At 52.7% G+C, this 25,204-nt stretch overlaps 2 protein-coding genes across 2 annotated transcripts in view; one reads left to right on the top strand and one right to left on the bottom strand.

Moving 5' to 3' along the window:
* SCNN1B (sodium channel epithelial 1 subunit beta) overlaps positions 1 to 14,771 on the top strand; it is a 60,987-nt gene extending 46,216 nt beyond the window's left edge. The window contains exons 5-13 of the mRNA XM_011290618.4: positions 5,037 to 5,140; positions 7,665 to 7,828; positions 8,114 to 8,221; positions 10,234 to 10,351; positions 11,225 to 11,300; positions 11,391 to 11,448; positions 12,103 to 12,164; positions 13,517 to 13,592; positions 13,851 to 14,771. Coding sequence (XP_011288920.2) covers positions 5,037 to 5,140; positions 7,665 to 7,828; positions 8,114 to 8,221; positions 10,234 to 10,351; positions 11,225 to 11,300; positions 11,391 to 11,448; positions 12,103 to 12,164; positions 13,517 to 13,592; positions 13,851 to 14,231 — 1,147 coding nt within the window. The 3' untranslated portion in view covers positions 14,232 to 14,771. The remainder of the gene's footprint in view (positions 1 to 5,036; positions 5,141 to 7,664; positions 7,829 to 8,113; positions 8,222 to 10,233; positions 10,352 to 11,224; positions 11,301 to 11,390; positions 11,449 to 12,102; positions 12,165 to 13,516; positions 13,593 to 13,850) is intronic.
* Positions 14,772 to 21,299: 6,528 nt separating this feature from the next.
* The window catches only part of COG7 (component of oligomeric golgi complex 7), an 81,787-nt gene continuing 77,882 nt past the window's right edge, over positions 21,300 to 25,204 (bottom strand). Inside the window, exons 16-17 of the mRNA XM_003998766.6 lie at positions 24,206 to 24,349; positions 21,300 to 21,724 (exon numbers count right to left, since the gene is read on the bottom strand). Of these exons, the coding sequence (XP_003998815.2) occupies positions 21,558 to 21,724; positions 24,206 to 24,349 (311 nt within the window). The 3' untranslated portion in view covers positions 21,300 to 21,557. The remainder of the gene's footprint in view (positions 21,725 to 24,205; positions 24,350 to 25,204) is intronic.

The raw sequence follows: 25,204 nt of genomic DNA, 5'->3' as shown, positions 1-25,204 counted from the left end.
AAGCATCATCGTCATCACTGCTCCATCTGGCTCGCTAGCTTCTGCCCTCGGGAGCCCTTCCTGACCTCTGCCATACAGCACCACTGTTCATCTTCCTGCCGGGGACGCTCTGTGTCTCCGTCCTTTCCGGGGGTTTGCTGGTCACCGTCTACACGCCTTGCACCTGTCCCAAGAAGGTTTTTTTGGTGGGAGGGGGGAATGCCTGGCTCTGGAGCAAGAGTGGGCCAGCACTGGGAGAAGCCTCTCCAGGTAAAGGGCGTTGGCCACAAGCAAATAGTTGGCGCCTACGGTGAAGCCGAGAGCACAACCCTGGGCAGAAGGGGATCCGACCGCGCCCTGGGTTGCAGATGTCGGAGACCATTTCTTGGGAACACTGTGTCCCCACACCCTGGGGCGGGGTCTCTCCCTCCAGAACAGCGCCCGGCTTTAGCCAGTTTGCCCTGCTGTGTTCCTCCTGTGGCCAGAGCCCTGATCCTACACCGACGCAGGCTCTGTGATGCCCGCCCAAAGCCATTTCTCCCCGCCCCCCCCCCGGGCCTTTGCCTATGCTGTGCCCCCTGTGTGATGTGCCCTTTCTCCTCTCTAGCCCCTACCTCTTAGTCATCCTTAAAAGTCTTGGGGCGCCTGGGTGGCGCAGTCGGTTAAGCATCCGACTTCAGCCAGGTCACGATCTCGCGGTCCGTGAGTTCGAGCCCCGCGTCAGGCTCTGGGCTGATGGCTCGGAGCCTGGAGCCTGTTTCCGATTCTGTGTCTCCCTCTCTCTCTGCCCCTCCCCCATTCATGCTCTGTCTCTCTCTGTCCCAAAAATAAATAAACGTTGAGAAAAAAAAATTAAAAAAAAAAAAAAGAAAAAGTCTCAGCTCAGGCCTTGCCTCCTCCAAGAACCCTTCCATGATCCTCATCCCTACACACACCCCAGCGAGAATTAGGTGTCACTCCTCTATGCTTATCTCTGCTGATACCCTTATCACATATTATAATTTACCCAACAAATATTTACTAAGTGTCTGTCTACCGTGGGCCAGCCTCTGAGCAGTAGGAGCGGCCTGCTTTTGTTGAGTATTTCCAGATGCTCGGCATCCAGCCCTCGCCTTAGTCCTCTTGGGTGGGTGCTATTATAATCCTGGCGTTACAGGTGAGGAAGGTGAGGCACAGGGAAAGCTCACCAGCTACTCAGTGACAGAGCCAAAATTTGAATTCAGGCAGGCTGGCTCCCAGGCCTGGGGTGTTAGCCTCTGAATGCTTTCTCCCTCAAGACAGACAGCTGCCCTCCCTGGGCTTACCTTCTAATGCAGGAGACAGCTGATAAGCAAGCAGTTAAATAAAGATCATTTCAGATTTTGACGCGTGCTAGCAGGGAATAAGCAGTAGAAATGATCAAGCACCCGGGCAGGGAAGGGACTTTGCACAGGGAGTGCAGGGGGAGCCTCAGAGATGGGGAGAAGTGGACAGGGCCAGAGGCACATTCTGGAAGGACAGCGTCGACAGGACGCTGCTGAGTTCCCCCCACCACTCCGTATCCCCAGCCACATGGTGACCTTCCAGGGCTGGACTCTTGTTCACCTCAGGTGTCCTCAGCCCAGTACCTGCCTCAGTAAACACTTGTTGGATGAAGAAATTGGTTTCTTCCTGATTTCCCTTTCACGGTCGAGAACACCGAAGCTCAGAGGTTGAGAAAGCAGCTCAAATCTGTCCGCCAGGGTCAGCTCCCAGCTTGGATTTCCCAGCCTGCCCCGGACCCACCTCGTTCTGCCAGCACAGAGGGTGAGGCCAGAGTTGGAGGAAATGGCTTCCTAATCTGAGCACAGGGGCAAATATCAGCTGACCTCGTGGGGTTATTTTGAGGATCGAATGGGAGAAGGTACACAGAAATGTGCAGCACGGGGCTGGCCCCTGCAAGGTTTGCATCGTCTGTGTTTCAAAATACAGGGCTTAGAAGACAATGCTCCATTTCTGTTGCTGTTTCTGCGCTCAGCCCCCTTCCTTCCTATTTTTAATAAAGTGAGAAAAACATGGGCACATGGGTGGTTCAGTTGGTTGAGCATCCAACTCTTGATTCTGGCTCAGGTCATGATCCCAGGGTCATGGGATCTAGTCCCATGTTGGGTTCCACGCTCAGTGTGCAGCCTGCTTGGGATTCTCTTCCTCTCTCCCTCTGCCCCTTTCCCCTGAGCTTGCTCTCTCTCTCTCTCTCTCTCTCTCTCTCTCTCTCTCTCTCTCTAATTAAAAAAAAGGGGGGGGGCACCTGGGTGGCTCAGTTAAGCATCTAACTTCAGCGCAGGTCATGATCTTGCAGTTTGTGAGTTTGGGCCCCGCATCGGGCTCTGTGCTGACAGCTCAGAACCTGGAGTCTGCTTCGGATTCTGTGTCTCCCTCTCTCTCTGCCCCTTCCCCACTCGTTCTCTCCCTCTCTCTCTTTCAAAATAAACATTAAAAACAAGAAAAAAGAATTAGATAAAATAAGAAAAACAAAATAAAAAGCACACAAAGACGTTTTTAAAGTGATTCCTTATGGGGACCTGAGGATATACCTACAGACAGAATAGAGTATGATGACCTCACAAGGAAGCCAGAGCCCATGGCCACAACTCACTTCCCTTCCCATCCATTTTGCAGCAAAGCCTAGACTCCAGGGTCTTTCAGCTGTAAATAGTTCAGAACATATCTGCAAAAGAGAAAGACTTAAAAAAAAAAAAATCAAACCATAATACCATTATCCCACCTGAAAAAAAATTAACAATAATTCCTCAACACCATCAACTGCCCAATCATCTTCATGCTCATGTCATTTATACCTTTTTGCCTGTTTGCTTGTGTGAATCAGGATATAACTAAAGGCAGCATGTTGTGATTGTGACCCAAGTCTGTAAAATTTCTATTAATCTAGAGCCTGTGTCCCTTCTCCTCTCTCGCAGTGCGTTTGTTGAAGAAACTGGGTTGTTTATCCTGTTTCATTCCCCAAGGTCTGGATTTTGCAGGTTGACTTGCTGTGGTGACTTTGAACCTGTTCCTCTGTCTCCAGTATTTCTCATAAATGGTGGTTAGAGACAGATGCATGGTCCTGTTTGGGGCTGATTTTTATTTATTTATTTTTAACTTTATTTATTTATTTTTGGAGAAAGGGGGGGGGCAGAGAGAGGGGGAGAGAGAGAGAATCCCAAGCAGGCTCTGCACTGTCAGCACAGAGCCCCAGTGTGGGGCCCAAACGCACGAACTGTGAGTTCATGACCTGAGCCAAAACCAAGTGTCAGACGCTTAACTGACTGAGCCACCCAGGTGCCCCTGATTTTTACTTTTTATTCGCAAGGCCACCTCCTCGGCAGCCTGTGCTCTTCCCTCAGGAGACACGCAGCATTGGCCCACCAGGGTGCACTGCCCAAAGCCATTCATTCGTCAGGGTTGTGAAATGATCTCATTGTATCACTGCCTCTTCAAACCAGAACTGTTTTAACAGCTATATTACAAGAAGAAGAAAAAAAAAGCTGGAGGGAGCCATAGATTAGAAGAAACTTGAAAGACATATCAACCAGTCACCTTAACCTCATTTGCATCCCAATTTAAACAAATAAATTGTAAAAATTGACATTGAAGAGACAATTGAACTTTGAACTGAATATTTAATCTTAAGGGATTTTTGTTGGTTATGTTTAACATGGTAATAGCTGTATTTTCAAGAGAGTTCTCACTTTCCAAGCTACATCTGGAAATGTTTACAAATAATATGATGTCTGAGATTTGCTTGAAAATAATATGGAAGGGAGGTGGGGCGGGGCGGGTAGAGATGAAGCATTAGTGGCCATGTGGTGATGATTCTGGAAGCTGGCGGTGGGTTTTGTCTCGACCTTTTTGTGTGTGTTTGAAATGTTCCATATCCGAAAAAGTCTTTTTATAACTGAATTCTTTTTTTTAATCTTATTTTTTATTTTTTAAAATTTACATCCAAATTAGTTAGCATATAGTGCAACAATGATTTCAGGAGTAGATTCCTTGGTGCCCCTGACCCATTTAGCCCATCCCCCCTCCCACAACCCCTCCAGCAACACTGTTTGTTCTCTATGTTTAAGGGTCTCTTCTGTTTTGTCCCCCTCCCTGTTTTTATATTACTTTTGTTTCCCTTCCCTTATGTTCATCTGTTTTGTCTCTTAAAGTCCTCATATGAGTGAAGTCATAGGATTTGTCTTCCTCTAATTTCACTTACCATAATACCCTCCAGTTCCATCCACGTAGTTGCAAATGGCAAGATTTCATTCTTTTTGATTGCTGAGTATACTCCATTGTATATATATACCACGTCTTCTTTATCCACTCATCCATCGATGGACATTTGGGCTCTTTCCATACTTTGGCTATTGTTGATAGTGCTACCATAAACATGGGGGTGCATGTGTCCCTTCGAAACAGCATACCTGTATACCTTGGATAAATGCCTAGTAGCACAATTGCTGGGTCATAGGGTAGTTCTGTTTTTAATTTTTTGAGGAACCTGCATACTGTTTTCCAGAGTGGCTGCACCAGTTTGCATTGCTACCAACACTGCAAAAGAGACCCTCTTTCTCCACATCCTCGCCAATATCCGTTGTTGCCTGAGTTGTTACTGTTAGCCATTCTGACAGGTGTAAGGTGGTATCTCATTGTGATTTTGATTTGTATCTCCCTGATGGTGAGTGATTCTGAATTCTTTTGAAACTGCATTATACCGTTGCTACTGCCGCGAGCATCTTTATGGAAACATTTGTTGTTATTGTTAATTTATTTCCTTAGGAAACCTTTCCAGGATATCAGAGAGGACCCTGTATAGGGTTCCACATGCCTCATTATAAAGCCTTCTCTTTCCCCGGCCTCTGTTTGGCCCTCTCCCGACTCACCCCCTCTCTGACCCACCGTCTCAGCCACCTTTCTCTCTATGTGAGTTCCCGGCTTGCCCAGCCCACCTGTCGGATCCTCCCAGCTCCGCTCTGCCAGGCCCCAGACCACAGACACTCAGGGAGGCACCTGCTGGGTGGGCCCTGATCTCTAGCTGATGGTGTTTCTTTCAGGAACTTCACGTCCATCTTCCACCCTGATTATGGCAACTGTTATATCTTCAACTGGGGCATGACAGAGAAGGCGCTCCCTTCAGCCAACCCCGGAGCTGAGTTTGGTGAGTCTTGGTTCATCCTGGGGTCAGAGCCATGGGGCTTTAAATCCCCACCACGTGGGGCTAAAAGACCAAAGGACCATCAGCTGTCGAGGGTCAGGGCCTGGATTAGACAGGAGGCAGCACAGGGAAGGGCAACCTGTTCGGTGCGTGGGGAGCCATTCCCTTGTCCACACAAAATGAACAAAACTTTTTAAAAATTTTAAAGAGAAAGGAAGAGTTTCATTCGAGCCCACGTTAGGACAGCTGCCTGGGATACACGGTCTTGACAAGGAAGGGAGTGCACCGGGAAAGGAAGTTTGGTGCAGGGTTATATATGTTTTTTACATCAACAGTTACAAACCATCATGATGAAGAACGTTCCAGAAAGTTACAGACTTTATCTTATGTTTTTAGTATCTGCAAGACTGTATGACTTTAATCTTATGGGAACCAGGGAGGGTTTTTTTTTTTTTTCCTTTATATTTGGAATGCTCCTTTTTGGTTATTTGTTTTAACAAAGTAGATGTACAATGTGTGCTGGGGCCAGAAATAGAGCCTGAGGTTTTGGTGGAGTCATTTTGACCCTGGTAAATGTTAATTTTAATTTTTTTTTTTTCAAAGTTTATTTTTGGGACAGAGAGAGACAGAGCATGAACGGGGGAGGGGCAGAGAGAGAGGGAGACACAGAATCGGAAACAGGCTCCAGGCTCTGAGCCATCAGCCCAGAGCCTGACGCGGGGCTCGAACTCACGGACCGCGAGATCGTGACCTGGCTGAAGTCGGGCGCTTAACCGACTGCGCCACCCAGGTGCCCCAACCCTGGTAAATGTTAAAGTACAGCCTCCCTGGGAGCCTGAAAGCAGGGCCGAGGTATGTTAAAAGTTGAAAATTTCCTTTATCACCTTCAACTCCCGTAAACACCTGGGGTGGAGACTGAGGTTCCCATTTTGCTGATCAGCAAGGTGAGGATTCAGAAGCAGTACAGCTCAGGCAGGGGTCAGGAACTCAGGCTCCCGTGCGCGAGTGAAAACTCCCTACCGCTGACCCCCCAGGTAATCCTGAGATCCAGACTGAACTTCTGGAAGCCTTGGTCTCTCCAGAGACAGTATATGGTAGCATCATAGAGCATATTGTATATAGCTCGTGGAATCACTGTGACATAATGCAGCCACCTGCTCAGTACTGTGCCGGGCAAATGCGAAATGCTCAGTACATGCCGGATATTCTTGGAAGGTTTAAGTTAACTTGTCCAAGAGCACACAGTTAACATGTTGCATAGCCTATACTCTTACTTAGCCTCATTGCTAAACCAAGTTCTTGAACAAGACAGAGAGAGGGTGAAGGATTAATGGAAGCAGGGGAAGGGGAAGTGATCGATGACAGAGGCCACTGCATTGGTCCGTCTCTGGGGAAAGACTCACGGTGGCCTCAGGATGGCTTCGGCATTCCGGCTGTGAGCCAGGGACAGGTGGGAGCAATCCTTCCTCCCATGAGCTTCTGACCTCCCCAGACTCCAAGAGGCAGGCTGTCATTCTAACTATCAGGGCTGTTGGTCAAAAGGGGTACAGGGGGCTACGGACCTCCCTTCAACCAGCCATTATGTCCCTGAAATCTCTGTGCATCACAGAGGTACCGGTCAACTCACTTCACGGCAGACGATTGAGACTAAGGAGCTCAGCTGCCTGTGTTAGAACCCCAACAATTACCCTTTCTCGCTGGGTGACCCCGGACAAGTCTCTTCACCTCTCTGTGCCTTGGTTTCCTCACCTACAAAATGGGGATAAGAATAGCAGCTTTGCTTTTGTGAACGCCAGTGAGATCATGTATAATAAGGTACTTGGGCCCAGCACTCGGCACATAGCAAGTGCTCGATAAATACTAGCCTGTTGTCCTACCCACCCAGCATAGTCTTATGGTGCATAACATTGGGGGCTGGTCTCTGTGCACAAGAAGGGAACTGTCGAATGGGGAAGGAAGACCGACAATAAAAGAATCATGTAAGGGAGGCACATACTTGGGAGGAAAGTTCCAGAGCTAGAAGAGCAAAGAGTAAAGACCCTGAGACCTTGTCTTGGTAGTCAGGGAAGGCTTCTGGAGGAAGTGACTCAGGCTGAGATCCGAAGGAAGAGCAGGAGGATCTTGGAGGGTTAAGGTAGGGACGTAATTCCAGAGTAAAGGGAACAGTGTTCTTGAAGCATCTGTAATGGCCCAGCAGCAGGCAGGAGCATGGAGGCCAAGTGGGACTTAATGAAGGGAATGAGGACTCATGTGATTTGAGGTGGGCCGGTGCTGCGCTGTACCCCTGGATCTACCTGCCACGTGGAAAAGAGATCATGGGGGTAGAGGGGAGACATGGTGGCTTGGGCTAGGACGGGGGCCTTGGAGAAGGCAAGGAGTCTCATTTTTGCAAGGTGGAGCCAGTTTCCTGGATGGGCCCTGGAGGTCCCCTGGGCTCTGGGGCTGGGGGCTTGGATAAGTGGCTGATGGGTCTCCCTTCAGCCTTGGGGAGCGAGTTCAGGCAGCCCTCGGCCCCACCTTCCCACAGGCCTGAAGCTGATCCTGGACATAGGCCAGGACGACTATGTGCCCTTCCTCACGTCCACGGCCGGCGCCCGGCTGATGCTCCATGAGCAGAGGTCATACCCCTTCATCAAAGACGAGGGCATCTACGCCATGTCCGGGACGGAGACATCCATCGGGGTGCTGGTGGTACGGCCGCAGCCGAGGGGAACCGAAGGTGGAACCCTACCTGCCCAGGACTGAGCTGGCCCTCCCTCATGGCCCGTTCCTGCCTTATCTTCTGGCTGGAACCTCCCTCCCTCCCGCCACCAGGATGGCCATGCTGTGGGGGAAGACGGGCATCATCTGGCACCTACTGGGGCCTATGGCTTCCCATCCCCTTTTGGCATCCCCACAGACCCCCATGGGAGGGAGGTACAAAGGGGGCCTCCTAGGGGTGACCGGGGCCTCCAGGAGCAAACTTTATGGACACAGGACAAGCTGGAGCGCAAGGGAGAGCCCTACAGCCAGTGCACCATGAACGGCTCTGACGTCCCCGTGCGAAACCTTTACAGCGACTACAACACCACCTACTCCATCCAGGTAAGAAGCCCTCACGGGCCTCGGTACCTAGAGCCAGTCCACATCTACCAAGCCCAGGGCCTCGGGGCTCCGGGGGAGCTGGGCCCGGCAAGGCCAGCTCTGCTGGATTTTTGTAGGTGACCGCTGGGTAGTTTGGCGGGTTTGGTGGCCCTTGGGGCTGTGGAGCCGGTCCATTCCCTGGGTGCTCTCCAGGGCCCAGGGCTGGCCACTGCTCATCTCCCCTCGGCAGGTATGCCCTTTGGGGGTGCCCAGAACACGGGGATCTCACTCTGGGGTCTCTAAGAAGAACCCTTGTGTGGGAAAGATGCTGTGCTAAGGGCTCGCATGTATTGCCTCATCATTTGATCCTTTCAACACCCCACGGGGCAAGAATAGCACTTATTATATATATAACATTTATTTGTTCTAAGTATTAATATACGAAGAGTAGCAGGCTTATCGTGTGCTAGGCAGGCACTGTTCCAAGTGCTTTACACACACTAATTCATTTAATCCTCACAACAATGCTGAGATGGAGGTAAAATGATTAGGAATGAGGAAGCTGGGATTTACAGGCCCCTGTGCAAACGCCTCATCAGTTTACCCTCTTTGTATCCGGCCTCAATTCCCCTCGCTGCAGCTGGGGCTTCTCTTTCGCCCTGACCTCCAGGGTCAGCCCGGGAGGCCTGTCCTAAGACCCAGCGCCAGTGGATCTGGGACAGTCCGAACCTCTGCACGAGTGACAGAAGTGACCACTCAATGACACCTCTCCCCCAGCCCAGGCTGCCTTTGCAGATAAGGAAACTGAGGCATAACTGGGGGGCAGTGTAGTGCCTGCCTCTGTGCCTAAGAGCCCTGAGCATGGCGTGCACTTCCCTTTTGTCTAGGTTACTGGAAATCTAGTGCCCCCTGTGCCCACCCTCCGGCCCACCCTGCCTGGCTGACCTGTCCACCCCACACTCTGACCTGGCCAGTTTGGCCACCTTCTATCTGGAGGGGCTTCGGTCTGCAGTGAGGAACTTGGGGGAACCTTCTGAGCTTCTGAAGGGATAGACAGACGGGCAGCACAGGGAGATGGGAAGCATAGAGACGGAGGCCATGGAGGTATCCATCAGGCCCGGTCTTAGAGACCTCATTCTAGAAAAACCTCACCTCTTGCTTTGTCTGGTGCAGCAGCCTCACTGGCCAGAGACCTTGGCAAAGACCCAGGCCCTGGTCAGACGCTCTGCCTGCACCGCCCCATTCCCCACCCCCAGCCTCTGTCACGGGGTCCAGAGAGGACTCCTAATCTCAGGTGAGACAGTGAGGTCTGGAAGAATGGGAGACCCTTGCCCATAGTCAGAGCCCCTCATGTGACCCCTCTAGCCCCTCACCCCCTGTGCTTCTCCCGGCTGTGCTTGCAGGGAGGCCACAGCCCTGTCAGGAAGAACACGATAGGACAGGATGTGTGCTAGGTTGGGAAGGAGCAGGCCGGGGAGCAGCAGGAGCACACAACAGAGGGGGCAGGTTCCGTGGCTGGTGGGGCAGAGCCGAGGAGAGCAGGGGAGAGCCCGAGAGAGCGAGGGTTGGCGCCAGGGGTCCTCCACACACGGACAAGCGGAGACACATGAGTAACAGCCGCTTCCGTTCCCCGCCCAGCGCTGGGCCCTCCTCACCTTAGCCCACAGTTGTGACTGTCACCCTGCTTCACCCCTGAGTGACTGAAGGACACATAGCTGCCTCCACATGTGGGGGAACCAGGTCACGGTGACCTGAAACCCCAGCAGTATTTGGAATAAGCCACCCTTCCCCGTGCCGTGTGTGGGGCACCAGCTTTGATAGGCGGCGGGGCCGTCCTCAGACAGCTGGGTCTGGCGTGAGCCCCTCTGCAGGTACCGAGGACCAGGGACAGGGAAGGACAGCCACGCCCAGACTGCGGGGTCAGCAGGCGTAGCTCTTCAGCCGGAAGGACCCCTCCCCTGGCTCCCGGGCCGCCCGGGGCCAGGTGGGGACATCACAGCCACATCCGTGTCCCCCCTCTCCCACCACTGCAGGCCTGTATCCGCTCCTGCTTCCAAGACCACATGATCCGGAACTGCAGCTGTGGGCACTACCTGTACCCCCTGCCCCATGGGCAGAGATACTGCAACAACCGGGAGTTCCCCGACTGGGGTGAGTGGGGGGGCCCCCACCCGCCAGGGCTCTGATCACATGGCCGGGGTGTGGCCTTCACAGTCCGCACCCCCCCTCCCCACCCACCCCTGGGCCCCATTCCGTCCTGGTGCATACGTGTACCACGTGGACACCCACGCATGCATGAGCCCTGTGGGCAGCTGCTGGCGAGCACACGTGTGTGTTTACATTTACACATGCATGCGGGAGAGGGCTCGGGGGCACTCGTGCCTGGGTTGCTTCCGTGTTTGCATCTGTGCACGCTGGTTTGCATGCCCACACGTGTGTGTGCGCTCGCTCATGCACCCACAAGGCCACGTGTACCAGCCTCAGCATGTGTGTCCGTGTCTGTGTGGGCTCGCTGGGCATCTCTGTGGGGTGTTGGGTGGGAGGGGAGGCCGAGGAGGCCTCCAAGGGTTTCAGGGGCCCTGGTGGCCTGGAGTCCAAACATGATGGATGTTGTCAGCGGCAGAGAGAGTCCCACCACCTCTAAAACCAACAACGTATGTAGACAAGAGGGGAAAACTATCCCTTCCAGCCACCCATCCCTTCATGCATGACCCCCTGAGCACCGCCCAGCCCGGAATGGGCATGACAAGCAGAGGAAAGCCGCTCTGCTCCTGCTGAGCCGAGTCTGGGATGTCTGGGGGAGGCTCCCCACCCCGGGGCCAGGCTGGGGCAAAACTGGCTGGACACGAGGGGCAGAGTGGGAAGGGGTGACCCTCCACCGAGACGACTTCCCCTCCCGTCTAGAGACAGGCCTGGGGTGGCCATGGCCAGGAGGGTAGGGGGCAGCCCCAGGCTCAGAGGAGGGGAGGAAAACGTCTAGAAACCCCCACTCTAAGTCTCTTACCTCCCACCCACCCTGCTCAGCCTATTGTTACTCACACCTGCGCATGAGCGTGGCCCAGAGGGAGACCTGCATCAACATGTGCAAGGAGTCCTGCAAGTGAGTGTGGGTGCTGGGGGTGGGGGGGGACTGCAGGGTGGGGGCACAGTGCTGGCAGGGACATCAATAGGGCTGCCTTCTCTCTTCCAGTGACACCCAGTACAAGATGACCATCTCCATGGCTGACTGGCCTTCAGAGGCTTCCGAGGTGAGATGGTGGAGTGGTCAAGCTCCTGGCCACCCACCTTTGGGCTAGGGACAGGTCTGGGCATAGGCCTGCGGGCTGTTTGTCCCTCCGCTAATGTTTCCCCAAAGCGCTGTGCTGGGGACACGGCAGTGAACGAGACAGGAATGGTCCTTTGCTCTTATGGAGCTTACATTCTGGTGGGAGAGAGAGAATGTACAGAAGTTAGATCATTTCACAGTGTGGTAAGGGTGGGAAACAGGATGACTGGAGAGTAACCAGGGGAAACCGCTTTAGACAGAGCGGTCAGGGAAGATCTCCCTGCAAAGGTAACATTTGAGTTAACGCAGGAGGATGGGCTGAGCCAGCCTGGGCAGGGCTGGGGAGGAGGATCCTGGAAGAACAGCAGCAAATTCGAGGGCCAGGGGTGGGAAAGAGCTGGTGCAGGATGGCGGGGCCTCTGGGGGAAGACCGGAGACTAGAGTGCCTTCTCCCCATAGCAGCAGCCACAGTGCGCACTATTACCTTCCTCCTCCCAGCGCCAACACATGGTCCCGGGGGCTTTGGGAAGCTACAGAGCTGTGGTCTGCCTCCCCCCATCTCCCCAAATCACAGGGCCCATGTTTGGGAGGGGATGCTGCAGGTGCCATTTTTTTCAGTTGCCTTCTTGGATTCCAGGATTGGATTTTCCATGTCTTGTCTCAGGAGCGGGACCAAAGCACTAATATCACCTTGAGCAGGTGAGCTTAGAGTCTTAGGGGCTGGGGAATGCAGAAAGTGGAAGGAACCAGAACCTCAGGGGAGGGGTTTGGATGTATGGCAGATATTCAGACACCTTCTCACACTGGTCAGATCCAGGAGAAAGCCTGAAGAAGGAGGCACTGGAAATGAGAGAGAGGCCAGCCAATGGTACTCAGAGTCTGCCACTTCCCAAAGGCGAGCCTATTTCTCCATGCGTCACCTGTTCATTTGCCCTTTCACCCATCTATCCATCCATCCTTCCATTCTTCTACCCATGCACCTGTCCATCTACCCATTCACCCATCCATCCCATCCATCCATCCTTCCAGATTTCCACTTATCCATCTATCCACTCACCTATCCACCCCCATCTATCCATTACCCATTCAACAACTCATCCATCTGTCCATCCATCCATCTACTTATCTGTCCATCCATCCACCCATCCACCCATCTGTCCATCCACCCATCTGTCCATCCATCCACCCACCCATACACCCATTCACTCATCATCCATCCATCCACTTATATGTCCATCTGTCCATCCATCCACCCATCCTTCATCCCTCTCATCTTCCTCCCATCCATCTATCCACTCACCCATGTACCTATTCGTCCCATTATCCCCTCATCCATCCACCCACTTATCCTCAATCCACTCTTCCATCTTTCCATCTATCAAATACAAATGCAAATTGAGCACAGGAAAGACACAGGTCATCCTCTCAGGGAGTTCCAGTCTAGAGGACAGAAATATGCCAGCAGGGCTTCTGGTGATGAAAGTCTATACAAGACCCTTCCTTTGGGAGCACAGCAGGGAAGGAGCTCTCTGCCTGGGAGATAAGGGAGGTCTGTAGAGGGAGGTGACACTTGTGCTAACTCTCCAAGAAGGAGCAGGAGCTGTTAAGTAAGAGACAAAGATGTCTAGGCAGAAGCCTGGAGGTACAAGAGAGCATAGCTTTTCTGAGCAGTATCAGGTGTAAAGGGGAAGCCCACTCGAGCAACTTTCTGTGCCCTGGGTCCCCTGAGGAAGGAGCAAGGCTTAGGACTCTATGGAGAGGCTGTGTATGGGCTGGGTGCCCCGGGGGTGGGGGAGGGGAGCTCAGAGCCAGTCTGGGGGCCCACAGGAGTGATGCTGGGCAGAGATGCTCTTTGTGGCCCAAGGCCCAGAGGGGCCAGGAAGGGCAGCACTTTGGGCTTCTGCTTGGACCTCACCACTCATGGCAGTGGACATGTGAGAAGCTCAAGCCAGAGGACTGGGGCCTCCTGGCTGCCTTTCCTGTGAGTGTGCATGTGCGTGTGTCAGTGTGTCTTGGGGAGGGGGCACCAGCCCTTCTTGCTGCTCCTACAGGAAGGGAATCGTCAAGCTCAACATCTACTTCCAAGAATTCAACTATCGCACCATTGAGGAGTCAGCAGCCAATAACGTGAGTCTGGGGACTCCTGACACCCCAGCCCTGCCGCCCCTGCACCCTGTGGGTGGGGAGGGTCCCGAGACCAACAGGGGAATTAGCGTCCCTAAAGGAGTCACAAGAAGTTTCCCCGGGGCTGAGATGGTCACCCCGTCCTCCTTCCCGGCCGAGGGCCCACCTCACAGGAACCTGGGAGGCGGGGTAGGGCTCAAGGCAGGAATTTGTGGCCTGACCCCCAGCCCTGCCAGCCCCTCAGCCCCCTGCTCTCCACAGATCGTCTGGCTGCTCTCCAACCTGGGCGGCCAGTTTGGCTTCTGGATGGGGGGCTCAGTGCTGTGCCTCATCGAGTTTGGAGAGATCCTCATTGACTTCGTGTGGATCACCATCATCAAGCTGGTGGCCTTCGCCAAGAGCCTGCGGCAAAGGCGGGCCCAGGCTTGCTATGCCGGCCCGCCGCCCACTGTGGCTGAGCTGGTGGAGGCTCACACTAACTTCAGCTTCGAGCCCGACGTGCCCGGGCCGGGCCCCGACCCTGGGACCTATCCTGATGAGCAGACCCTGCCCATCCCGGGCACCCCACCCCCCAACTATGACTCCCTCCGTCTGCAACCACTGGATATCATTGAGTCGGACAGTGAGGGTGATGCCGTCTAGACCCAGGGAGCCCAGAAGTCAGATCCGAGAAGCTGAGATCACTGCCCAAGACTTCACTTTGTGGTGCTCTCCCCAGTGGAAGACGATGGGTTTCTGGGGCCAGAGTCTGTGTCCCTCTACAGAGAGACCAGCAGCTCCTGGCCTGTCCCAAGCCGAGGGCTGTGTGGGGTCACGGTGCTGGTACAGATATGGGAAATGTGTACTCATTTGGTTCCTGCCCGTACCTCCAACCTGGCCTGATCCTTGGCTGGGACATCCCCAGCCAGGCTCCAGAGACCCTAGAGCACCCTCCCCTGCAGGCACACTGGTTTCCTCCCAATGCCAGTCACTGCTCCAGAGACACACAGGCAGACATGCCCTGCCGTCTCTCCCCAGACCCAGCAGTCTTCCGTCCTGGCCTTGGCTGAGCCCTGCAAATGGGCTGAGTGAGGGCAGCAGTTGTGCAAAGCAGGAAAAGCATCAGGTCCAGGGGCAGGGATGGGGGGCCTGCTGCCAGGTGGCACATATTTTGTTCTAGAAAATAAAAGTAGAAGACACAGACCTGAGCTTTGTTCTTTGTCAGGCTGGACAGTCGGAATGCCCTGATGCACCCTGATGCATCCATACTGGCTTGGAAGCAAGGGCCTGGCCAAGGGAAGGCCCTCAAGCAGGTGATTTTTAATTTTATTTAATTTACATCCAAATTAGTTAGCTATAGTGCAACAATGATTTCAGGAGTAGATTCCTTAATGCCCCTTACCCATTTAGCCCATCCCCCCTCCCACAACCCCTCCAGCAACCCTCTGTTCTCCATATTTAAGAGTCTCATGTTTTGTCCCCCTCCCTGTTTTTATATTATTTTTGCTTCCCTTCCCTTGTACTCATCTGTTCTGTGTCTTAAAGTCCTTATATGAGTGAAGTCATACGATATTTTACTTTCTCTAATTTCGCTTAGCATAATACCTTCCAGTTCCATCCATGTAGTTGCAAATGGCAAGATTTCATTCTTTTTGATTGCCGAGTCATACTCCATTATATATATACACACACACCACATCTTCTTTATCCATTCATCCATGGATGGACATTTGGGCTCTTTCCATACTTTGGCTATTGTTGATAGTGCTGCTGTAAACACTGGGGTGAATGTGCCCCTTTGAAACAGCACACCTGTATCCCGTGGATAAATGCCTAGTAGTGCAATTGCTGGGTCATAGGGTAGTTCTATTTTTAATTTTTTGAGGAATCTCCATACTGTTTTCCAGAGTGGCTGCACCAGCTTGCATTCCCACCAACAATGCAAAAGAGATCCTCTTTCTCCACACCCTTGCCAACATCTGTTGTTGCCTGAGTTGTTAATGTTAGCCATTCTGACAGGTGTGAAGTGGTATCTCATTGTGGTTTTGATTTGTATTTGCCTGATGAGTGATGTTGAGCATTTTCTCATGTGTCGGTTGGCCATCTGGATGTCGTCTTTGGAGAAGTGTCTATTCATGTCTTTTGCCCATTTTTTCACCGGATTGTTTTTTTGGGTGTGAATTTGATAAGTTCTTTACAGATTTTGGATACTAACCCTTTATCTGATATGTCGTTTGCGAAGATCTTCTCCCATTCTGTTGGTTGTCTTTTAGTTTTGCTGATTTGTTTCCTTCACTGTCCAGAAGCTTTTTATTTTGATGAGGTCCCAATAGCTCATTTTTGCTTTTGTTTCCCTTGCCTCCAGAGACGTGTTGAGTAAGAAGTTGCTGTGGCCAAGGTCAAACAGGTTTTTGCCTGCTTTCTCCTCGAATTTGATGGCTTCCTGTCTTACATTTAGGTCTTTCATCCATTTTGAGTTTATTTTTGTGTATGGTTTAATAATGTAGTCCAAATTCATTCTTATGCATGTCGCCGTCCAGTTTTCCCAGCCCCACTTGCTGAAAAGACGGTCTTTATTCCATTGGATATTCTTTCCTGCTTTGTCAAAGATTAGTTGGCCATCTGTTTGTGGGTCCATTTCTGGGTTCTCTATTCTGTTCCATTGATCTGAGTGTCTGTTTTTGTGCCAGTACCATACTGTCTTGATGATTACAGCTTTGTAGTACAGCTTGAAGTCCGGATTGTGATGCCTCCTGCTTTGGTTTTCTTTTTCAAGATCGCTTTGGCTATTCGGGGTCTTTTCTGGCTCCATACAAATTGTAGGATTATTTGTTCTAGCTCTGTGAAGAATGCTGGTGTTATTTTGATAGGGATTGCATTGAATATGTAGATTGCTTTGGGTAGTATCGACATGTTAACAATATTTGTTCTTCCTATCCAGGAGCATGGAATCTTTTTCCATTTTTTTTGTGTCTTCTTCAATTTCTTTCATAAGCTTTCTACAGTTTTCAGTGTACAGATTTGTCACCTCTTTGGTTAGATTTCTTCCTAGGTATTTTATGGTTTTTGGTGCAATTGTAAATGGGATCAATTCCTTGATTTCTCTTTCTGTTGCTTCATTGTTGGTGTATAGGAATGCAACCGATTTCTGTGTTGATTTTATATTCTGCAACTCTGCTGAATTCATGAATCAATTCTAGCAGTTTTTTGGTGGAATCTTTTGAGTTTTCCATATAGAGTATCATGTCATCTGCAAAGAGTGAAAGTTTGACCTCCTCCTGGCTGACTTGGATGCCTTTTATTTCTTTGTCTTGTCTGATTGCAGAGGCTAAGACTTCCAATACTATGTTGAATAACAGTGGCGAGAGTGAACATCCCTGTCTTGTTCCTGACCTTAGGGGGAAAGCTCTCAGTTTTCCCCATTGAGGATGATATTAGCATTGGGTCATTCATATATGGCTTTTATGATCTCAAGGTATGATCCTTCTATCCCTACTTTCTTGAAGGTGTTTATCAAGAAAGGATGCTGTATTTTGTCAAATGCTTTCTCTGCATCTATTGAGAGGATCATATGGTTCTTGTCCTTTCTTTTATTGATGTGATGAATCACATTGTTTTGTGGATATTGAACTAGCCCTGCATCCCAGGTATAAATCCCACTTGGTCGTGGTGAATGATTTTTTTAATGTATTGTTGGATCCAGTTAGCTAATATCTTGTTGAGGATTTTTGCATCCATGTTCATCAGGGAAATCCAAGCAGGTGATTTTTGAAGTTCTTTTTGGGTTGTCCTTGATGCAGTGGACTTATGCCTTTTCAAATGCCATCTACTATACTTCTTTGGATAGCAGGGACAGAGATGGAGAGAGTAAGACTCAAGCTGGCTTAAATGAATCTCAAGCAGCTCAAATGATGTTTCAGTCTCTCTGCTTTCCCAGGCAGGCTCTTCTTACATTACAGCAAGAAAGCCCATCTGCAACCCCAAACTCCCCAGCTCCCCAGCTCAGTCAACAGGAGAAAATACCTTTTTTCCAGTTGTTTCAGCACGTTCCCAGGTGGACTCTCATTGGTCACTGGTTGGGTAATGTGCTTATCTCTGTACCAATCAGTGTGACCAGCTGCATAGGCTGCTTGGATTGGTCAGCCTCTGCCCATACCTGAGGCCAGGTGGCCCCCAGCAGAATCACATGGTTCTAAGGTGGGGGGGTGGGGAGGAGGGTCATGGCTCCAAGGATTGCCAGATAAAATACAGGCCGCCAAGTTATATATGAATTTCAGATAAACAACAAATTAATTTTTTTAAGTTTAGTTATTTTGAGAGAGAGAGTGAGAGAGAGTAGGAGAGGAGTAGAGAGAGAATCCCAAGCAGGCTCCGCACTGTCAGCACAGTGCCCCACGAGGGGCTTGAACTCATGAACTGAGAAATCACAATCTGAGCCAAGATCAAGAGTGTGACGCTCAACCAACTGAGCCACCCAGGCTCCTCAACAACAAATTAATTTTTTAATATAAGTAAATCCATATAATATTTGGGAGATATTATACTAATCATTTATTATTTTTCTGAAATTCAAGTTTAACTAAGTGTCTTGTATTTTTAATTGCTACATATGGGAACCATGATGGCTCTCCCCAGAGCGATCAGGGAGCTGTTGCCAAAGAAGAAAGGGGTCTGTCGGGTGCTGATGGCGGACCACCTGCCAGCCCCAGTCGTGAAGGAGCCTGGGCATCTGAGGGCTCAGTCCTGCCCATCTAGAACACCTGGGTCCTTGGCTGGGACGGCAAACAAGCTAGCCTCCCATTAAGTGCCCACAGTGGCACCTGTGGGGGAAGGAGGTGCCAAAGACTTGGTGCCACTGTGGCCAAAGGCAGCACTGTCAGGGATTGTGTGTGGAGGGCCCAGGGGAAGCCGGGTTTCCCAGCTTAGGGCCAGGCGGTCTGCAGGCTGGAGTCACAGTTCTTGGTGGTTACCACATTTACTCCTAGGACTACTGCTTTTATTATGAGGGATAGTTGTCACCACTGTTAATATTTGTTGTTGGCATCAAATAATGGCTACATTGTATCAAACACCCCATGCCAGGCGCCAGGCCAAGTGTTTTGTAAGTCTTATTCCATTTAATTCTCATAACCACGGAGAACTATTGCCATTCCATGTTACAGGTAGTAAGTTGAGACTCAGGGAGGTGAAGTCAGATGCCTGAGATCACTCTTCTAGTATGTGACAGGTAAAACTCCAGCCTCATCCTCTTGCTGCCAGCGGTCATAAGCATGCCGGTCCCTTACAGGAGCCCAGGGCTTTCGTCTTTACTGTCTCATCTGATGCTGTGGGGGTGATTTATTTCTTCAGCTCCTGGCTTTATTTTCCTCTGTGTTGATGTCCCACTCAAATAGGTTCTCTCCATGTGCTGCTCTTACCCCAACAGGTTCCAGACTCCATTCTGTCCGCTGAGCAACTTCAGTGGGAGAAAAGCTCCCCTTTCTTGTACAGTGTCCCAGCAAAAGCCCCGAGAATGAAGGCCATTGGGTCAGCCTGGGCCACATACTCATCCTGAACTCAGAGGTTCTGCCCGGGATGTTTTGCAGCAGGAGTGGGAAGGGTGCTCCCTGCCCCCAGAGCTCTGTGTGGACGTGTGACAGCAAGGCCAGGCTGATGGGGGGCAGCGCCACCCCTGCTCGTAGGGCAGCCTTGAGGGCCAGGGTGAAGACGGATGACACCCCATCTCTGAAGCAGGCTCTGAGGCAGACAGACAGGTTCCCCTCATCCCTCCGGACGTGGAGGAGAGAAGCTCTGTCCTGTTCCCACCCTGGGGCCGTCAGAGACTTTCAGGGCTGAAAAATTAGGCTGGCAGGACCCAAAGTGCCCAGAAAACAGCATTCTGTAATTCCCATCTTTACCCCAAAAGGGATGGTAGGTTACAGACAACGGAGACTATGAAATTAACATTCACTGTGCACTTGCTACGTGCTTCACCCGCTGCTGTATCTCGGTAGCTCTTCAAATAACCCTGAGTTAGGGACCACCATGGCTCCCGTTTTTCACATTAGGAAAGGAGGCTCAGAGACCTGACGTGACTTCCCCAAGGTCACATGGCTGGGAGGTGGCAAAGCCAGGAATCAAGCAGCTCTTACAGACACTGGCACAGAGGTCACCCCAAAGAGATTTCCACTTTCCACAGCACATTTCACCTTCCAGGCTTCCGGCTCTCGCTTCTTCGAGGCAGGAGCCAGGCTCGATCCCTGCCAGGGACAGTCTGTGATCCACCACATGAGAAACCAAAATATTTTTCTTGGTGCAGACTCACAGTTCTTTCAGGGCCAGCAAAACTGGTTCCGAGGATGTGAGGACAGAGCGCATGGGAACCCCTGGATGACAGAGCCAGCGCGACACCTGCCCCGGCAGCCTGGAGGGGCTGGTTCACGAGGGGCCGTGGGCGCGGCGGTGCCGCTCCCGAGAGCCAGCACGAGCCGGCGGACCCAGCTGGGGCCAGGCGGTGCTGCCGGCCTCCCGCTCCGTGGTCAGGACTGCGGGAGCCACGGTGCCAGGGACTCCAGACAAGCCCCTTACACTTCTCCCACCTCGGTTCCCTCGGGTGTAAGACAGGGATGATACATGCTGCCTCGGAGGCTGTGGAGGGGCATAAGGGAGACAGAAGTAACGCGTGTCCAGAAGCGGGAACACACTTCACGTCGATTCCAATAATGGACGCCGAGAGACACTGCCCCCCTTCTCCCTTGCTCACAGAAACCCAGCTTCCTCAGGGCAACAAATCCTGCTTGGTCTAAGCCAGGCTTTCCCTGCTGGAGGGGAGTCTGTCCTCCCTCAGGCAACGTCTGGAGACCTTTCTGGCTGTCACAGCTGGGGAGTGCCACCAGCATCTGGTGCACAGCAGTCAGGACAGCCCAAGACGACAATAGTGCCCAGGCTGAGAAACCCTGGCTGGAGCCAGCCCTGACCCCATGTTCCCAGCCTCCCTTGCAGCCGGGGGGATGCCTGGTGACCAAGAAACAGCCTGTGAGGCCAAGGAGAAAGTTGCGGGGGCCACCGGGGAGGCCTCTGCCTCCACGGTGGAAGGGACCAAGCCCTCTCTGCCTTCATCACCCACCAAAATGCGGATGTGATACCTGCAGCTGCAGGAGTCAGCCCACCGGGAGGAGGCACACGAGGAAAAGGTCAAGATCACCAGGAGGCTAGTCCTGGTCCTGACTCCATCCAGCCACTGAGTCAGTGCCCACAGCCACCACCGTGTGACTTCTTGTTATTGAGAAAAATCAACACCTATTTGCTAAAGTCACTCAAATTACACTATTCTGTTACTTGTGGCCAATTACAGTCTTAACAGATACAGAAGCTACTGGCAAAAACCCTGACAGAATCCACACGATCCGTGAGTTTCAAAACAAGACAAAGCAAAAGCCCAAGTCCTCACCACGGCCTACAGGCCAGTCTGTGGTCTGGCCCCCACCGCCCCTCTGACCTGACTTCCTATTTCCATGCCACTGACCTTGGATGTGTCCCCGGGGCCTGGCCCACACGGGTCCCTCACTGCCATACACCTGTCTGACCTGCTGGTGTGGGGGCTGCCCCTCCCCCAGATGCACTCTGTTTCCCTGGTGCCACGGTCTGACATCACCTTCTCTGTGCCTCTTCCCCTCCTTCCCGGCCGGGTCCCGGTGCTTGGAGCACAGCACACAGGGGGCACCGAAATATTCATGGAGGAAAGAAAACAGCTTTCTTTTCACAATATTTATCAATTCCATTTTCAAGATCGGATCTTTTAGAAAATCATCTGAAAAACCTGCTCTAATAAATAATATACCTCTAATTACAACCCCTTTTTTTTGATTATACAAATGAACCGCATCTTTTTAAGACAAACCCTGTCCAACGCTGGGCAGATTTTTTGAGCAGCTCCATTCTGCAGAGTTTCTGTGACCCTAGGACCCCAGACCTGTGCCTCTTCTTAATGGGGTGCCCGGGGGTGGGGGGTCAGTACTCCACACCCCGCATGGCAGCCACCGTGGCGGCAAGGCGACGGGGCAGGCCTTTGCTGACCTGCCTGTAGTCCTCGGGTTTGCTCTTCAAGAGTGTCCCAATGTTCTGCAGGGGGCGAGATGGCTGCAGGCCCAGGGCGTCCATCACGTTGATCAGGTAATCTGTGGGGACGGGGAGCAGACAGACACAGCTAAGCAGACTGAGCGCCAAGCGAGACAGAGCCCTAGAGGCCTTCCTGAGTGAGAAACAGAGAGGTCCACCCCAAGACCCCCAAGATACTGGGTGTCCACTCATCAGCCAGGCCTTTACTCTGAGGGTTTTCCCAAGAGGATTAAACCTACTGTGAGCTCAGCCCGAATTCAGGAATTCTAACTGAAGAAAGGGCTGGCCAACCCCACAGCGTCCCCACCACCCAACCACACGCTCAGCTCCAGCTGGACCAGCTGACCTCACCCAAAGCTCTATAGTGGGACTCCTCTGACTTCCTGGCCACACTCCCTAGTGGACCCCACCTACCACATGGAGAACCCAAGGAGTCAGGGGACACAAGGGCTTCTGTGAGCAGAATCCCCACCACGAAGTCAAGGTCAGTGCCTAAGTGCACTGCAGTTCCCGCGCTAACCCCCTGGGGCACCAGTTGAGGATACATTCCTGAGCCCACCCAGACCACAGCAGTGAGAATCTCCAGGAGATGGTTCAACGACTCTGTCCTCCTAAAAAGCAGCCCCATGACTCTAACCAACACTGGCAGAGCGGGGAAGGAGAAAACTGGTTTCCAAGTTCGGGCTGAGCTCAGCGAAGTCCTTTCTCACTGAGTCTCTGCTTCTTTCCGTCGATGCCATGTAGTCAGAGAGGACGAAATGGGACAAAGCATGTGTCGCCACAGAAGCATGTGTCGCGGCTGGGAACCGAGTGCTGCCCCGACTTCCTCCTTCCTGGGCAGGCACAACCCGGACCTGAGGAAAGCTGCCTACGGCGTTCTCTGGTTCCTCCGCAGACCCCTGGCATGCCCTGCAGATGCCTGCCGACTTTCCGTCAATGGCGGGGCTCATGTCTTCTCACTGACGGGACCGCAGCTCCAGGCGCGGCCTGCATCTTCCCTGGTGTCTTCTGGAGGCTTCCTGCCCTGCCCTGCCCTGCCCTGCCCTGGCTGGCTGGCTGGCTCATGTCCAGCCCAGGATGGGCTGCTTCCCAGGAAGGGCGCCAGCGATTGGCCAGGTACCTGTCGCCGCACAAGTTTATCCGTAACTGAGCTCCACTCTACTGGGAGCTAGGAGCTGCATCAGAGTGGCAGCCCACGGTCTCCCATGACACTTCTGTTTGACCAGCAGAGTGAGTCTGGGTTTTGTTTGGATGCTTAATTTATCTTTAAGGTGGCCACAGCCCTCCCCTGTGGTGCTACCCGTGGTGCCACCGCCTGGCAGCTTCACACACCAGCCCTGCCTTCCTGGCTCCTCACCACACTCCTCACTGTGTGAGCTCAGTAAACCCAGGGATGGCCAAAAGCTCCACGCCCTGCAGCCAGCACGTAACAGATGCTCTGTCACTGCTGAATGGGGAACAGGATTCAGGGGGACATGAACAGAGAGAGAGAAATAATAGGGACAATGCCCACATCTCACTAGTTCCGGCACGTTCCATCCTCAGTGCTTCTGTCTGTACTAACAGGGACCACCTATAAGCCCCTGAGTCTCCTCATCCGTCTTCCCTGAACACTGTGCCCAGTGACGTGGAGAAGGGCTGGCTGTTCCTCTGTAACCGCTGAGAGCTGACGGTGGAATGAAACCAGGACACCTGGATTCCGGGCCTGGCTCTGTCACTAGTGGCTCTGGGACCTGGAGGAAGGCGCCTCACTTCTATCTCTTCTGCGGCTTGGCCCTGTGGTCCATCCAGGTCAAAGCTCTTCTAGGTCCCCAGGGAGCTGATGACCTTCGAGGCTCTTACCACCCTCTCCCCACCACCCCGAGAGCTGCCTCAGGTGAAGAGCAGACAGGTCAATGGAATGATACCAAGAGAGTGGGGAGACTCCCCTCCACCTGCCTGCAGCACCCCAGCCTCAGAGCACCACATCCTGTAGGGATGGGTGCCGGTGGGAGCAGGTGGACACGTGCCCCTCTAACCCAGGGGGCAGGCCGGTATCACGGCCTCGAGGTAGGTGGCCTCGTTAATCAGCACGATGGAGGGGGAGACCTCCGTCACATGCCAACCTTACGGGGGAGCTCTGAACGTGAACATGGCACCGGATGTGGGTATGAGGGCTCGGCTCGGTGTCTGGCATGCCTGGTGCGTGGTGACAACATTGGTTTGGGTGATTATACAAATGCAGCAGCAGAAGACAAGGCAGCACAACACACGTCTGTATCACTTACTTCGAGTTGCCTCACTGAAGCTCCCCTTAACAGTGCTCAGCCTCGGCAGCCCATCAGGACCCCCCAGGACATTTTCCCAAATACTGACATCCAGCCTTCAACCCAGACTCACAAGGCCAGAATCCAGGGAGGCCAGGTCTAGGGAATCTGAATTTGTAACACGCTCCACAGCCAAGCTCAGAGGTGAAGTCAAGGGGAGAGCTGGAGTCGACAGATGCCTCGGGCCCCAGCTGTCCCTCCCATCACCCATCCTGGGGGTGGGGGGGAACTCACCGATGTCGGTGACCAGCTGCTTGGTGGAGTGCGGGGTCAGCTCAGGGATCTGCAGGATCACGTCACAGTAGGTCTGCATGGTGGCTCTGGCAATGGAGCCCAGCCAGTTATCAGCTATGTTGTCCAGCTCAGGCAGCTCATCCCCTAGGAGGGAGAAAAGGTCACCAGAAGGTCCTGCTCAGGACAATCCCATCGCCAACAGCTTTTACCTTCCGAGTGACCAGGCCCACAGCACGTGTTGTATGCACAAACACGCCAGGGAGCTATGGTCTCAGTGGGGAATGCAGGGAACTGAAAACAATCACAACTTAGGTCAACTAGTATCGACTTGAGTGAGAAGAGGATTCAGAAGAAGAAACAGTCAGGGGAGGGAGAGTGATCTCTGTGTTCCCAAAGGCAGGGGACTGGGCATAGCCATGAGGGCCTGGAGGGAGGGCAGCCCCACACCAGCTGAGAAGGCGGGAGAGTGGTCACAGCCAACAGGTAACAGGCGGCACGTCAGGACTGAGACCTGGGCCAAGGCCACCAACCACTGATGAGCTGGGTGCCGCCCAACCTCTCAGAGATGCTCGTCGTCTGCTGTAAAATGGAGGGGACAACAGTCTTGCTGTTCCGGGGCTGCTATGGGAATCACCAGAGGCCTTGGCACGGGTCGAGTGTGTGTGCCACACACTTGGTGCTATGCACACAGTGACTCTTGGTGTCACACCACTTATGGGGAGGGAGAAGGGGTATGGAGGGGGGTGCAGCAGGGGGCAGTGCTGGAGGACCAGAGCTAGGTCACAGAGGGCTCCCTGAGAACCACATGGACCCCATGTGGGAGGAAACAGGCAATGGCTGCAGGATCCCAGCAAGATTGCGATGTGACAAGCCCACGTCGGGAGAGCCAGTCAGGCTGGGGCGGGGTAAGGGGGAGGACGGAGCAGCCATTCTGGCCACACAGGCCTGAGCTGGGGGGTGGGAGGAAGGTGGCCACCTGATAGCAGAAATGGGAAGATG

Source organism: Felis catus, chromosome E3 (genome assembly GCF_018350175.1).
Source record: "Felis catus isolate Fca126 chromosome E3, F.catus_Fca126_mat1.0, whole genome shotgun sequence".
NCBI lineage: Eukaryota > Metazoa > Chordata > Mammalia > Carnivora > Felidae > Felis > Felis catus.
The sequence above is the reverse complement of the archived record's forward strand: the minus strand, read 5'-3'. Positions and strand labels throughout refer to the sequence as shown.